This window comes from Telmatherina bonti (assembly GCF_933228915.1).
Source record: "Telmatherina bonti genome assembly, chromosome: 6".
Classification (NCBI taxonomy): Eukaryota; Metazoa; Chordata; class Actinopteri; order Atheriniformes; family Telmatherinidae; genus Telmatherina; species Telmatherina bonti.
Genome location: NC_136624.1, coordinates 19,196,765 through 19,213,783, shown reverse-complemented (window position 1 = coordinate 19,213,783; position 17,019 = coordinate 19,196,765). Strand labels below are relative to the sequence as shown.

The 17,019-nt window shown below is 36.7% G+C and overlaps 1 protein-coding gene across 4 annotated transcripts in view; it reads left to right on the top strand.

Annotated features, from left to right (window-relative positions):
• Nucleotides 1-17,019, top strand: part of LOC306756848 (dedicator of cytokinesis protein 3-like) — a gene marked incomplete at both ends in the record, with an annotated part of 190,548 nt that overhangs the window by 86,656 nt on the left and 86,873 nt on the right. For all 4 annotated transcript variants that reach the window (XM_079241741.1, XM_079241740.1, XM_079241742.1 and 1 more), the window contains one exon: nucleotides 8,193-8,248. In XM_079241741.1, coding sequence (XP_079097867.1) covers nucleotides 8,193-8,248 — 56 coding nt within the window. The remainder of the gene's footprint in view (nucleotides 1-8,192; nucleotides 8,249-17,019) is intronic.

The following is a 17,019-nucleotide window of genomic DNA, read 5'->3' as shown; positions in this document are numbered from 1 at the left end:
CTTTGTTTGTTTGTTTTTTTGGCAGTCAGTTTATTTACATATTTTGAATTGTCTCTTTTTTATTCTGTTTAATTTAAATGGTACTCCTCGTGTATGTATAGGTATGATGCAGCGGTTTGGTTCAAAGTATTTAGACAAAAATATACAAACAAACACTAAGAAAAAACTGACTCGGGGCTTCTCACTGTGTTGGTTTATGATGTCAAAGAGCAGAATGAGACTCTTATGAGACTTCTCTGCTTTCTTGTCTCACTTTTGCCAACTTGAGCACAAGATAGTAAAATTGTAGAGCTTACAATACAGAATAGTAGCTTTGAAGATGTGAATACTGATGTTTTGGTGTACAAAAAAACCCAATAATGACACAGAAGGACTGAAAGTGACACTCATAAAACAGAAGACTACATCATTTTAGTTTTCTAGGTTGATTTTGACTCTGAGAAAATTGATGAGATTTCTAAAGCAAAGCACATTTCCCATCAAAGCACCAGAAGCTGTGCACCTTTGTATTGAACCCATTATCCATTTCATTTATCCTCTGACTTGTAAACATTGCCCTATGTGCTTGGAATGAAAATACCACAACAATGCTTCAAGCTAATTTTGAGGTTAAGAAAATACAGTCAAGGTTCTGGCTTTGCTGGCTTTTGCTGTGACACAAAAACATACTTTCAGGCTACAAAACCAACAACTCAAAATGAAGGACATGAAATAAGCCAATGCTTGTGTTTTATTATCTGATGAATAAAATGCAATTTTCACATTTACTGTAATAACACTCCATGGCATAATCACATTAAGCTGAATTCAACTGAGATTGAGATTTTATACTGGAAACCAGCCAACCTGTACTTTAATCACCAGTTGGAACTTAGAAAAATGTAGATAACATACTTTACCTGATCCAATATAAAATCATTGTGAATCCTTGCTAGCAGATTTGAACAACAGCAAGTTATATGAGCAGAAGGGAAATAGTGTTTTGAGTGGTATTGAAGGAGACATTTCAGTCAAAACTTCAAGGCAGAACTGTAACTGAAATGCATTGAAAACCAGCAGGAAGGATTAAGGTAGTAAAGCGATGTTTTTGTTTATTGTGTGGATTTTTCTGGACATTGCTGTCAGTTCAAGTCACAATGGACTGAGATTAGATTTGAGTAGTTTTCCAAAAGTATTAGCCAGAAGTAGAAAACCTCACAAAGTCACACATAAATAAGGATCATGGGGATATGAAAACAGCTTTGTCTGCTGTTGTCCTAATGAAGAAACCTTGGAAAAAGCACTTGTCTCAGAATATTTCAAAAAAGATTTTCATTGTTGGAAAAAAAAATCAAACAACAAAGAGTTAGAGCTCTACACGTGACATAATCTGTTATTTTATCTTCCAGAAACACCAAGTGAAATTATAGAGCAGAGTACGTTTTAAAGCTGCACGGAGCTTAATGTGGGAATTGCCCAATTCCATATCTTGCTTGAAACAAGAACATTGAATAGAGCTGAACAAAACAGAAAAGCTCATAATAGCATAGAATAGAGGGATGTGTTAGGGTAGGGATTAGAAGATTAACTCCTTGAGGACAATAAAGGGACAAGACAGAGACGGAGATCCAAAGTGGAGGGAGAAGCACAGCCTCAGCTTCTTTGCCAGCTTTTATCTTGTTTAAAAAATGACTGCTAGACTACAATGAAATCTAGATTATCCAAAGCTCATCGGCAGGTCTGATTAGAATGAAACAAAAGAGTATAATTATTTTACAGGAGCAGAGAGGACGGCGGCAGATCAGCCACATGAAACAAAGAAATTATGCTGAATGATTGTAATGGCAAGAAATCTGCTTGAATTTGAGAAAAAACTAAATTGTGGCTGTAGAAAAACCAATGCAACAAGAAGAAGGCGAGAACAGAGTTAATATTTTAGCCATGCAAAAACATCTCCTCCAGTTTAACATGTTGAACTCAACCTGAGTTCATAACTGATAAGCCAGAAGACCCGTCTCACCTACTGATGTTATGAGGTCATACAGAGATGAATGACCTAAAAAAAGACGACACGAAGACATAGACCATGACACAATAGGTTACTCTTTTAGACTTTGATATGAACCTTTGCTCACTGTTTCAAAACAGAGAAATCCACCTATTTTATGAGCATGTAAGAGCTTCACACTCCATCCAGCCAAATTTAAGATGAGCCTTTAATGCAATTTGGAAGTGATTCTTTATTTGTGGTCTGCCAACTGCTTTTCACTTTGCGCTGTACTGTAACCTTGTGTTCCTTTTGCGTCAGATGGACTGAAAATCTTAGTCTGGCCTCTTTTAAAGATTAGAACCAACCCTGTTAGTGCATCCTGAAAAAAGTTGATTGGGTGAAAAACTAGTTCAATCTGCTCTCTGCCTGATACAACACGACCAACATACTGTGACTAAAAATAGACTTCTTTTTATTCCTAAAACCACTTTTCAAATCCATTTCTCTGCTGAAATTGAAACCAACTCTTTTAGACATAATCTGGTGGTGATTTTATGTGGATCAGTGGTTTAATAAAAGCTAAAGTTCAGTTGACGGCTGTAACAAATCTGTGTGTAGCTGTTGAACACCTTCACCATTAATGTGGTTTAACTTAACTAAGTATATGCCTGATGAGAATATAAGCAAAAATAGTTTTTTCCTTGCAAGTTATTTGTTTGAGAGTGTCATCAGTCAGAACAGGGAGACTCAAAGACTAATCCAAGATGAAATTGGTTTTATCAGAAGAAAAAGTCCAAACAAATGAAGGCGGGTGTAGGCTTCATAGCTCTGAGAGGTGTTGTTGGCTCATGGTCTGACAAAGAGTGACTGCAGAAACAGGGTACTTAAAGTAGAGGGTGAAACAGGTTTGTGTCAAGATTGGGTGCAACTGCAGGCAGATGGGAACAGAGTGCAGGGGACACCAGGGAGGCAGGCATGATGGAGAGATTTTTAAAGAGGGGAGGCATTAAAAAAAAAAAGCTTTAGCACAAGATGCACTGACATATTTACAAATAAGTATATGAAGTATGAATATAAAATCTTTACTCAAACTGATAGGTTTTTTTTTTTTTTTACAAGGATTTGTTTAATTCACAGGTCAAAACAGGCTACATATGAATCTATTATTAGATTTGAAGCAGAGTTTGAATGAGGGAGAAATTTGCTCCCAAGAATGGACAAGGGAATGAATTATCACCAAGAGTTTTTCTGTTGTCAGCACTGTAGTATGGCTTTCGATTATTTAGTTGTCACTGACGAGTTTTTGTCTTTTTTTTCATGGCTAAACAGCTTTTCTGTCCAGGACTCTGAACATTTCTCTTCCTGTAAGAGACGGTTTCCACTACCCTTCCAGCTCTTAATACTACAAGTTCTTAGCCCAGTTGTATTAGTTTCTGCATCCTTAAGGCTGGCACACATTACAGAATTCTATATACCTTCAGACTTAGAGACCACATACTTGATTATATCAAAAGACAGATCACACAAGATCTACTAGTTATGAACTTGTAGTGTGTGGTATGCAGTATGTGGCACATCACACACTAATGGATACTTCAAACACAATATGTAGTTATTGTTAATTGTGTAATATTTCAAATGGGTCATCCTCCTCTTAATATGAAGCTGGTGGTATCTTCATAAATAAGGAGGATAATTAGTTTTGGTGGAAGATTTTCACAGCTGTGACGAAGAACCCATTCGCCAAAAATCACCAGCTCTTGGAGAGATCATTTTAAATTGACATATGTTTAAATAACTCCCATAGTATCTTGGTTTCTGGACACCTGATGTAGAAAAACACCAAACAAAGCAATTGAGACTTGAAAGCTGTGTCATTGTCATGTGAAGTGTTTTTTGGTAGATTGTCTTCACAGTTGTAACAAAGCACCCATATGCTCCTTAGCTTCTCTTGCTGAGATCATGCCAAATTTGGATTTTAATATGGCGCAAGTGAAAGACAAACAATTACTCTTAATGGCTTAAATTTGTTTCTTAAGCAATTGTTGGAAAAGAAATAATATGGCTGAAACATGCTTTTTAACGCCTTCTTACATCATTAGGGATGAGAGCATCTGAAACCTGTTTATCTGTAATTTGACGTGTGTGTTATGAGCCACAGCCCTGCGATGGACTGGCGAGCTGTCCACGGTGTACCCTGCCTTTCGCCCAATGACTGCTGGGATAGGCTCCAGCCTGCCTGCGACCCTGAATTGGATTAAGCGGTTTAGAAAAGGAATGAATGCATGAGCCACAATCTCCTTTGTTGTGCAATTCTAATTTTAAACCATACACTTTTTGCCTCCGTTGACCAGCTAAATTTCTTTTTAAGATGTGAGAAACACCACATTTCAGACTAACGATGATGCTTGGCCTCAAGAAGGCACTTGAGAACAGGTCAACACAAGATGACAGACACCATTTAAAGCAGACAGGTCCACAGGCGGACAGATTTGTGGGAGGCTGACATTTTCTTAGCAGCCTTGCTTGCCATTGCCTCTGCATCCTTTCTGCTTCTTGTTATCTCCTGTTTCTGTCTGCTTTCTTTTTCTTTGCAACAGCATGACCTTTTTTTTTTTTTTTTTTTAAGTGTTCTGGTGTGTTGACACCATCAGCTAAATAAGGAACCACACCACACTACCCATCAAGCGCACACAGACTGCATCTTGTTTCTTTCTCTGCCTAGTTCGCTGTGACAATGAAAGGTAATTTACAGGTCAGTGCATTCAGAACGCCTCAGGCTCTCAACTGAATTTGCTCAAAGGTCTTGTGTGCACGTGAGTCCATCCACCTGCTTATGTATTTCATCTTCCCTGATCTCAATTTGATATAATACAGCAAATTTGCTCTTGCATAAGAGTTTTTTTTCTTTCTTTCTGTGAGATAGGTCAGCTCTTTATTACTGTAGACGATTCATATCACATGTCTTCGCGCAACTTGATTTATTGCGATAGGTTAACAGCTTGACAGTGTGATGACGTGCTTTTGGGGAAAAATAGTTTGACTTCACATCATACTTACTCATAGAACCTTTTAAGGTCCTAGCCTACCATTTAGTAGAGATAAATTTGCAGTGACTCTGATTATTTTATTTCTTTAAAATGTGGAAATAAACCTTCCTGAGCCATCTCTATCAGTTGGTTTGGGTATGTAAAATCCAGTGTTTGATATCACACTGTTGTTTAAATTTCAGCCATTTCACTGTTGTTAAATTAATATTAACTTCTTCTTTTAACATCTCAAACATTAGCTAAACACATTTATTGTGTTTATTTTTGTCAAAAACAAACGGAAAAACCAAGAAAAACATTTTCCCCTAGCCTTGTTGTTGGTGTTAACGCTAAAGGCTTAAAAAAACAGCTAAATATCTGTGATATCTTTACTAACCTTTTACTTGTTCAGAAACTTCACAATGTACAGTACTTGAGTAAATGTCATCTAAAGGTGAAATACATATGTTGTATCAAAACATGACAGCAGATCTTTGAGCCTGACATGAGAAGCCATGGAGCGTGTTGTGAGGGCAGTATGACTATGAAGAACACATAGTGTTTATAGCTCTGCACAGACAGGTAATTGAATGAGTTTCCTGGAGGCAGCAGGACCAGCACCTCTGAGCTGCTCTTGTCACATGCATGACTAACCGCACTCTCTCTATTTTTCCTCTTCGCCTCTATCTCTATCGCTCTCGTTTCCCTCTGTCTTTATAGGTTTTTGCTTACTAATTTATTTTCTATTTCAAAAACCAATTCACAACAGATGGTGTTTCCCCTGTGTTTTAATGTCCAAAGTATGACCCTTAAAAGGACACACACAGTGGTTTGCGTCTCTCGAGTTAAAAGCTGCAGAGATGCTGCTTAAACAACAAGTTTTGTCATGCATGATGGCGCAGTGTCGCTTTCTTCTCAAACTGCTGGAGGCTGAGTATTTATTTATAGTACAGGAAGGACTAAGATATACTGCAACAGATACAAAACATATGTGTGAATACCATTACCAACACAGTATAGACACGTTTAAATACACAGATATATTAGTCAGCAGGGATTTTTTAATAAATGAACAAACAGTTATGTACATATTATTGCCTGAAATAGATCCCCCTCTTTTCTCTCCCTGCCTTTTTCTTCATTCAGATGTGGTTGAAAGTTGATGAAATGCCATGTGAGGCTTTCCCTCGGTAGATGGCTGCTTCACTTTGTAAATTAAACATTTTGTTCTTCTGTCAGAATTACCATAAAATTATCCACAGTCTCCTGAGAGCCCAATTACCTCCACGTTTTATGAATACTAGTGTTAGCAGTAACTATGGGGTGCAAAAAATAAGCTGAGAGACCCACAAGCATGTTGATTTAAAAAAGACTGGACATCTGCAGAAAGTGGTGCTGTCATCTGCTCCTGCATTGTTGATGCCACTCTGCCGGTCACAGAGAAGCCAGTGGGGCCAAAAACAACTCATGCTTCAAAGGCACTGATGGCCTCATTGGCGACTCAGGATGGTTTGATGACAACAGCTCTCCATACGAAGATGTGTTTTTTTTACTTCTTATGATGTGAAATTCATTATAGTGCCAGTTATAATTCAGATGATTTTGCATTGGTAACAGACTAATTGATCAAAACTAAGCTAAGCCATTCAGCCAAAAACGATGGAGGTACCTTGATTCAGTTGTTTAGATTTGCTGTTATGTCTGGGATCATTTTCCTGCCGCATGGCCCGATTTTCACAAGTAAACCCACTTAAAGATAAACTGCTGCTGCCTACAGATAAGTTCATAGTCTCACTGACTGCAAGGTGTCCAAGTCCTATGGCTGCCTGAATGATCAACCCTCCACCAAAGTGATTGCCAGTTTGTATGAGATCTTTGTTTTCAAATGAGATACTTTACATTAAAACTAAATATCTACATTTTTTTGGTCTCTGCTGTCCCAAAGACACGTCTCCAGACATAAAGCAGTTTTTTTGTTCTTCTTGTTGCTTTGCAAAGCTGTGCTGCCTTCCTGCGTTTTAATATTACAGACTGATGTTTTGGTGACTTCACTGGGAGATTCACATTTACCAAGGCTGACAACTATCTGGAATATTTAGCATTTTGCATGGATGAACTTGCTCCTGTTCTTCTAACACTCCTCTGACTGATGGGCAACATCACATGTTTGACCAAGATCATTGATGTCTTTACTCCTTAAAATGAAATTAAAATAGACCAGACCTGCTCCAGAAAAGTGAACTACTAACATTTCTGCATTTTGTATCTGTTGTCACAGAACAAATTAATTTGATCTGATTGGTAGAATCGGTTGCAATTACTCTTAAGTCTTAATGAAGCACTCGGCTGTACTCAGGACATACACTGCTTCTGCATTTAGAATTAGATTTTGTTGAAACAATTATGACAGAAAAAACATTATTTTTTATTTATTATGTTTAGATATTTAAAAAAACATAATAGTTAAAGGAGAATGTACTTTATTTGTGAAACAAATGTGTATCCCAGAGGCTTTCAGTCCACCTGGGAGTGTAGTGACTGCAGTGCGATGAGTTGTGAATGTAAAAGTTGTCTGGAACATCATGAAATGAATCATGGTAAAATAAAGAGTAGTTATTGTAAAAGATAGAATATTTACACTTCAGCTGCATGTTAGCTAACAGGTATGAAAATACTATTTAAATTATTTTTCATTCTGTTATTTTACAATTAAAATTACCCTAAATCCAACATAAAGGTGAAACGCTTTAGTTTCTTTATTTGTCTTCAGTGACCGGACATATAGTAAAAAAGACAAGTGTTGTGGTCTACATTGTTAGTATTGTAATTAAATTGCTTGTTTTTAGAAACAAAGGTAGAAAGATAAAACAGCACACTTTTTATATGCTGTATAAGTCATCCTAATCACTCCCATCCAGTTGAAAGAAACAAAGCAGCTCATTTACCATACCAGCAGCTTATGACTTACATAAAATATTAAAGTAGGGATTTCTAAGATAGCATGTCATAATGTCTTTAGCTGATTTATTTGTGTCCCAGGAACAGATGAAAAACCACACCTACTTAGCAAGTTAGGTGACATTACCGTACATTACTCCATACAGCACCTCATAGTGCCTACATCACAGCTAAAAAGTACATTAATTTAGCATATTATATTTAATCATATTAATTATGTCTTTTTGTCTTTCCAGGGAGTTTTTCCTGCCAGCTACATTCACTTGAAGAAAGCCATCGTAACAAACCGAGGGTAAGTTTGGAAATCCAGGACACTATGCAACACACACAGTTTAAGTTATCCCATCTGTGAAACCTCTAGGCACTTTATGTTTACAGTTTTTGGTCATTTTACTCCTTTATTCACAGAAAAATCATAATTGTTTAAAATTTGTAGGAATGCAAAAGATGTATTTTATACAATGATAACACAAAGTTAGCAAATGTCTACTTTAAAACACTTCAAGTAGTTAATGCAATAAAAAAATGACCCAAAAATTGTATGCCACTTGACTTTTAAAGGTACAGTTATCATTAAGTACTGCAGGTAAAGTAATAATACTTTCATATATGAAGGCATTCATTTTTTATCAGAAGAATTTGTATAAAGGCCAGTGTATTGATATTTTATTATGTAGCGGAATAGCCTCTACAAATTATGAATTTATTAATTACCTCGGAGCACCACTCATCACCTTTAATTAACTTAAAATTCAGGCGGATGAGACACCTGAAATAAACTCAATTCAATAAACAGTCTCACTTCAAAGGAGTAAATCCTAAGAACGAATGAACCAGAAATCGTGCATTCAGAAATTATGACAATAACGGATGAATTGATTATACATATTTATTTATAATGATGGTAAACATACAGCAGTGAAAATGAGCAATGATGGAGAGATGTTATTGGTGAGATGGTATGATGAATTTGTCAACATGGAATTTCATTTATAACATTAATAAAGAACGCTGAGATTAATTAAATGAGATGGAGCAGGAAGAAACTGGTTGGAATTAAGCAAATAAATTGGGATGATTATCTTACTTAAATCTTTGACAAGAACGTGTTCAATAATTCTAAATTTGGATAAGAATTCGAATTTAATTATTTAATTAGAATTTGATGTACTGGTTTGGGACATCACAAATGTCAGAGCGCTATCAGATCCTACTTTGAACGCTGAATCCGGAGTGTGGGTCGAAGCGGGTGGTTGGTTCCCTATTCGGCGCGTTTCCGGGGGAATTGGATCCCTGGAGCGTCAGAAGATGTAGGTCTACGCAGCTACTCTGGCCTTCTGGATCCGTTCAGCGGAGTTCCAGAGCGGTGTGATGATGATCCAGATTGTCCCAAAAATAGATAGTTCCAGATTTTACGTGTAAAGACGTAATGGAAAAAGTTGGAGCTACGGTTCTAGTTAATTACTGATCTCGGGAAAAATACTGGTTACAAATAAACACTTGTACTTTCTCCCGTTCGGAAGAACGGAGAGGTAAAAACTTATAATGAAATAACAAAAAGAAAAAGAAGACGAAAGGCTAAAGAACTAAACAGAGGACAAAAGAAAAGCAGAAACTTTAAGAGGAGACAAAAAAGTAAAGAAAACTCAGGAGGAGAAAAAGCTCGGAAGTTGGACTGCCAGTCTAATTTAAACAGACCCGCCTTTCGAACTTCCAGCCAATCATGAGTTGCTTCTGTCAGAGGCTGACCAACCTTATCCAATCAGGTCAGCTCTAGTTCCTTCCCTCTGCATCTCATTAATGTGAACAGGATACTTTCAACTCCTTGATTTGTCTGCCGCAATACACATCAAATCACATTCTTTCAGAGTTATGCAGATTCCTCGTTTGCTGGCGAAGGAAAGCATTTTATAGTATTACTTTCACACATGAAAAGATTGGCTACATGTAATTTTTATTAAAGGTGGATTAATTAATTGTCATGACTCGTCCTCATTGGGTGATCCTAAAAAAAGAAAACTCACATTTTATTCATTCATATTAGTAGCTTAAGAGAAGTCTGAAGCTTGGAAAACGTAATCAACAATTATTTACTGCAGTGTTCATGATTAATGTGTGTGTGTGATCAGTTCAAAGAATTAAATTACATATCAAGATAAAATAATGGAAAAGAAGAAATTCAACCAAACAATTAACCACAGTCTTTTAGACTAAGTTAGATCAGTTCCTTCAATTGGGGAAAGAAGTTTGGATTCCTTCTGTCTCCTTCTCCGTCAGGGGAGGGGTTGTTCTGGTGCCCTGGAGTCTCGTCTTTTGGCTTAGAAGTGTCATTTCTGACAAGAACCAGGGTTTGGTCAGATGCGACTCTCGGCATTTCCCCCGACCTGCGACCATAAATTGTTAGATGTGCTTTAATCCTTCGTGTTGACACAGCTGCATTCTGTAGGGAGTAAAGGTGTAAATCTCGGGGTGTCACCCCTCCTCTTGGGTCAAATGGTCCCTCTCTCTTCGTCCTGTGTGGACCAGTCTTACTGCAGAGAAAGAAATACAACTATTGTTTAATCCAGTCGAATGTTTTTAATCCTGGGAGGCCAAGATCGCTACAATTATGTTATATAATTTGTACAAAGGCCAATGTATGGATGTTTTATTCTGTTATATAACATAACACGTGAATGTTTTTACCAAGAAACTATGTCATTACAACATGATAAAGCCCCATGTTTAATTTAGATGTGCTACGCTTTTATATGAGATATTATATCAGCTTAATATATGGGATTTCATGCTATAAAAACACAGCCTGCTCTTTGATGTACACATGGACCCAGTTTTTCAAGGTACTTGGCTGGTTCTACTGGTATTTTGGAGAGGTTGTCTCAGTGTCAGTGCTTTCTTCCTCATCTTTCCATACTAACTCCATGTTGCGATCGGGGCTGCTTCACGAACAGCCTGAAACAGGATTTAGTTCCTTTTTATTATTGAATATAGTTTTATAATTTACATTTGGGCTTATTAGCGTGGGATCCCACAGACACCTCCCTGATGAATCTCAGCAAGTACCAAGAACTCACTGCATTCATTATATCAGATAATTTGATTAAATTTTGTTTCCTGTTGGCATCAGTTCCTTTGAGATCCATTGTTTCTCAGTAAGGTCTGAATAATATATTTAATTCATTTGCATATTGATGGTAAAAGCTTTTTTTTTATAGTGAGAAAAAACTGATTAATCTCATTTATAATCCATTTCTTGATTTGCATAAAAGTTTTTGTTCATAAATAAAGGTAGGGAAAGTAAATTAACTGGAATGAATCACTTCTTCACTGTTTCAAGTTCGCCTGCGAGGCAGAGAAAGAAAAAGACTTGAGAGAAGGGAAAGTTTTAGAATACTTTGTCTTCCAGGCAGGTGCTTAGTGATGAATGGTGTTGAGTCACACAACTCACATGGATGTTTATAAAAGAATATATGATCGACATTAGGGATCAAATGGATGCTAATCTAATGGAGGGGCAGAAAAGCAAGCACACTGAAAAAAAGAACATGTTGGATTTACTTAATTCAATAGTGGACATTGGTTGCACATAAATGTTTTGGTTTGGCAGCAACTTAAACAATTGAGTTCATTTAACACAAGTTATTCATGTTGAATAAACCTGTGTATTTTGTGTTGATACAAAGTGATTAAAATGTGTGTTTATCAAGTAATTTAAGCTCTTTGAACCATTTAATCCTTCACAATTTTATCACTTTACTTTGACACTCATATCATTTTATGCCAATACTATTTGGTTAATTAAATACAACATGTTTTTTTATATTGCATGCAAGTATTATATTCTAATGGAAATTATACAATTTTATTATTTACTTTTCAAAACAAAATGTGTAATTTCAATTGCAGTGACAGGGAAAGAATTGAACTGTAATGACTGCAGTACAGTAATACTAATCAGTAACAAATAATGTCAATTTTTTTCAAATTTTATCAATATAATCACTGCAAACAAATGTTACCTTTCCTTTTGCAAAAGATTAAAGGAAACTATTTTGGAAGTGAACAATACAAACACTATGTTCAAAGCCTCTATTTTCAAGATTAAATGAATGGACAATTGTAACTAAACAATTCAATAACTATTGAACTAATTTAAAATGCAAAAAAATATTAGTTACAATTGCCATTCTCGTCAGAATTTATTGCAATGTCTAATAACTTTCTCCTAATCATTAGCATTACCAATATGTACACCAATTAATAAAAATAGAGTTGCATGTCAAACTGTTTATTGAAGAGCCACAAGATTAAGAAAAACACAATGATTTTCAGATATCCCAAGTCACTTTATTGTGAAATTACTGTTCAACCGCATTGTTAGAGGTATTCACAACTATTCACGGCAACTGAATTAAAATAACATAAAATGTCTATAAGATCTTCAGACCCCAAATACAAAATTACAATATAAAATAAAAATCTTTTTTTTTGTCTCCGAGAATTTAAAATGTGGAGAAAAAAATCTGATTCACTAAAAATAAGTGCCACTTATACAATTAACAGAAATTATTTCAAAACTGTTGCACTTCCTTCAGTCTGGCCATGAATTTACCATGTGCATAAGAACTGTATTAAAATCTAATGGAATATCACTGTGGGAATTGGAACAGTGGCTGAACCTGACTTTACCTACACAAGGTGTAAGTTTCGTTAATTATACAGTAGCTTAAAAATGAACAAATATAACCTTCCCATCTTACCCACATGAAGGGCATGTACACCAAGAAAAACAATCCCTTCAATACCCATGTCTGATTGACATTCTTGGAAGGAGTTTTGAAAAGTCTTTAGTCCATGTGAATTAAACATCTGGTTTAAAATGGCCCTGATGACACTACTTGGACTGTACACAGTTCCCCATCCTTTAATCTGTAAAAGACAAATAGAAACTGAAGAATGCTGCCAATCAGAACATGTAATGGAGAGGAACAGGGAAAAACTGGCTTTATCCATATGGCAGTTGAGGAGTAAACACTTGCTTAAGAAGAAGTATGAACAGATGACACTTCTTTTTGTTGTGGGATGTCGATTGTTCACATGGAAATTCAACCTCCAAATTGCAGGAGAGAGTCTGAACTTTAAATGTCCTTTCTCACATGTACAACAGCGAGCTCACCTTACTGCAGTAGTTTTGTCTTTAAGCTTTGGGCTTTCCTTGAGAGTTTAGTCACATCCAGCTCCATCACAACTTTTTGAATCACTTCGAAAGTGTAGCGAAGCTGTGATGGATACCTCATGTTCAAGGAGTAAAAAAGTCCAAACAGCAAGGCTGTTGCAACGGCCACATTGTCCAGACCTTGAAGAACCACCACACTCTCGATGATGATGCCAACATCAGAAGTATCTCTTTTGATGTCGATTCCCACTGTCGTTTTCTCAATGTCACTCAGTGCAATGGCCTCAGTCATGTCCTGGTTAAAGACAAAAGAGTTTGAAACTTTAAAAAAAAAAAGAAAAAAAAAAGATGTTTTGTTTTGAATGCAGTCAATCTAATGTTATAGTCTATTTAAACCCATGTAATCAGCAAAACAGATTACAGCAGCAAAAGAATGCCCTTCTATGATGCATTGATGGTCAATTTTTGAAAGAGAGAGAGAGAAAGGGAGAAAGAAACAGAAAGAGAACAAAAGAGAGAGAGAAAGACAGAAAGAAAGAGTTCCTGGATGATTTTTATCATTAACATGGACCTATTTCATAGCTGTATACCAGTCTTAACCCTGGGAATCCACTGAACACAAATGCATTGTGAAAGCGGAGCAGCCCAAGCTTTACGCCCGGCACGCTGTTTGACCTGTAGAGTTTCAGAGCGGTCTGTTGCGGTCATGAGGATTATGTGATCATGCATCATAGTTGCTGGAGCCCTACTTAAAATGCTTTATAAAACTGCTTTAAAGTGAACAATAAACCAACAAAATAAAAAACCTGGAACAGTTTGTACGCGTTTCAAATGCTGCTCTTTATAGTGGTGATGTGTGGTGTCAAGCGGTGCTTCCACATTCAGTGGATCCCCAAGGTGGTTCTGCAGGTGAGGGTCAGTGCAGTGTAGGAAGATGCAGGAATTTTCCTACTTTCACTATAATCACAAATTTGAAGCGGTTTCACACTGGTGTAACCCCTAATATAAGAAAAACAAAATTTTTTCACCTGACTGTACTATTTTCTTAAATCTCAGCACTGGAACCACTTTGCCAAGGTCATAAAGAGGACAATGGACCTAAACAGTCCAAGCAAGTATTTCCAGAGTTAACTGGATTCACTTTTATATGCAGCAAAGCCACAATCTGCTCACAAAACACTCACCATGTACTCCTGCACCAAGAGATCGGGATTCTCATCTAGATAGATGCAGAGTCCTTTGATGAGGGACTCCCTTCCGGCATCAATGTCCTCCTTAAGACATACAAAGAGAATAGAGATATTTGATTTAAAAAAATCTGAACTCAAATTATCAGTGGCATGGAAGAAAGTCATCAAGGACAAAACTTTTAAAAAGTCAGTATGTGACACAAACATCTACAAAACAACATTAAAACTACCAATTTGCATCTGACCGTTATGTACTGAATTTTATGTAATTTCAAAAAATTATATTAAAAAAAAGGTACATTAGTCCATTTGTCATATTTTTATCATGCACAGTGTGTGCATGATAAAAATGACTGGGATAGATTTAGTAGAATAAGAACTCCCAGACAAAGGAAGATCAGCCAAGCTGAGTTAATGCAATGCATGTACACGTAATGGTTAAACAATTTAAAAGTTCTTACTGTCATCATGGCAGCTATATCTTTCAGCTTTCTGCCCTGCTTCCCTGACCGCTTTGCAAACACTCTCAGCAGACCATCAGACAGAATGTCCAGCTGCGACAGAAACCTTGATTGGAGTGGCATGGTTGTGATGCGTTTAAACTCTGCATTGATCTGAAAAAGACATGTAAATATTGTTTTTTCACAAACAGCACACCCAACAGATTTTAGAAGACATTTTGAGCATCAAAACTACACCTGCCCATCATAAGCTCTACTACTGAATACTTGGAAACACATGAGCATTACTTTTACATATTAACAATATAGCTAAGAGGCAACTAGTCATTGCATCATTTTTAAATGACCTCCATTGGATCAAAAAGAGCTGGCCATCTCTCTTGCACATCACAGATCATGGGGGCATCACAAACTAGTAATCCCTTTCAGACACAAGATCCTCACAAGAACAAAGATGGCAACTAAATGTGCATTTTCCTGACTGATGACGATTAGTTTTAATAACATGGCATCTATTCAAATGAATTAACAATGCATTCCATGTTCTAAAACTGCATGGACAACCTACATGAACACATGGAATCCGAATGTTATTCCCATAGTGTGTATGTTTGACTCGATAGTGCTTCAGAATTTGGGACCTACTTGGAAAAACTGAAGGGCAGGTCTTGCATTGCCACATTCACTCTGTCACTGGAACACTTAACACCATTCACTGTAAAAGCAGAAACAAACAAGAATTAAAGATAGAACTGGAGATCTTAGAAAAACAATTCAAGCACCTATTGAAAATACAAACATGCTTTTCTTATACTTCTCTCTAAAGCTTTGCATCCAGAGTGCAGGAACACACACTGCTTGTTCAGCCTTGGGTCCACATCAAGGTAAAGCCATGTTACACACGAAATGGAAACTGAGTCGCTCACATCGGGATTACAATAAATACACAGTGCAGCATTGCTAACTTTTTCTTGTGCGTCACTGATATGAAAGATAATACCTGACATCATGATAAACCATCTAGCATCCAGCTTAGAGTTACATTGTCATATTGTTTGTCCATCCCACAGGTTGACTTATTCTTGCAAAAAGCATTTGTATACTTGGTTGCAATTAAGTAAAAATTGTCACAGAAAAAACAATAAGTAATATTAAAAGGTTACATAAATGTTGGTTACACTGACAGTTAATATATCAAATTATGCTGGAGTGATGGAATGTACTGGAGCCTACTGAACACTTTTATAATATTTTGAGCTATCTGATCCCATACATCACTGGGGCAAACTATCCAAAATGCTCAGAAACGCAAAATAAGTACATTAAAGTAGATCACACCAACTAAACTTATTACATTAATTACCTGCCTGATCATTTATGCAAGTAAAAGTTTAACCTATAGCAGAGATTCTGTATTATATGCATTAATGAGGTGGCCGGTCTACACGCGCTGGGCGATTTATGAAAATATGCAATGCAAAATAATGACCACAATTACACAGGCAAATAAAGCATCGTGTTCTCACCACAAAAACTTGAGCCCACGTTCACGTCAGCTGACTCCAGACTTGATTTTGTCGGTCAATCTACAAAAAAACAAAACAAAAAAAAAAATCTAGACACAGCAAAACTGCATTTCAATAACATTCATTAAGTGTACATCGACCGGGAAGTGGAGGTGGCTAACATAACATTAGCAAAGTCTGCTTGATGGTCAAATAGCCTTAACACTACAGTGCTGCGAACTCACAATGTAACAATCTTTAAAATTCAAACAGAAGACCAAAGGAGCGCCGCAGTACGCCAAAAGGAGCGTTAATGGCACCGCGCCAAAACATAAAATATCAAACGAAACTGTAAACGGCACGAGAAAATAAGCTCATGGCAGCAAACAGGACTCCCAAAACATTATTCTACGCTTGACTGACAGTTCTACAACATTTAAGAAGAAAATCCAGACTTACCGACTAACGTAGAGCTGATCCGTAGCGTGATGAACTGCTGGAGCTGCTTGCCAACTTTTAACAACGATGCAAAGTGCGTCGACGAGATCGCGTGTGGTATCGCGATAATTAACGTCACAACATTATTGACTCGCTTTATCCCAACATGATCTGAATAAGTTCATGTACCCAATCTGCATATCATGTAGTTTCTACTCTAAACAGTCAAGTTTAAGTGTAAAACATGAAGCACTTGTGTTAAATACACCCAAAATGCTTAAATAAATCCATGA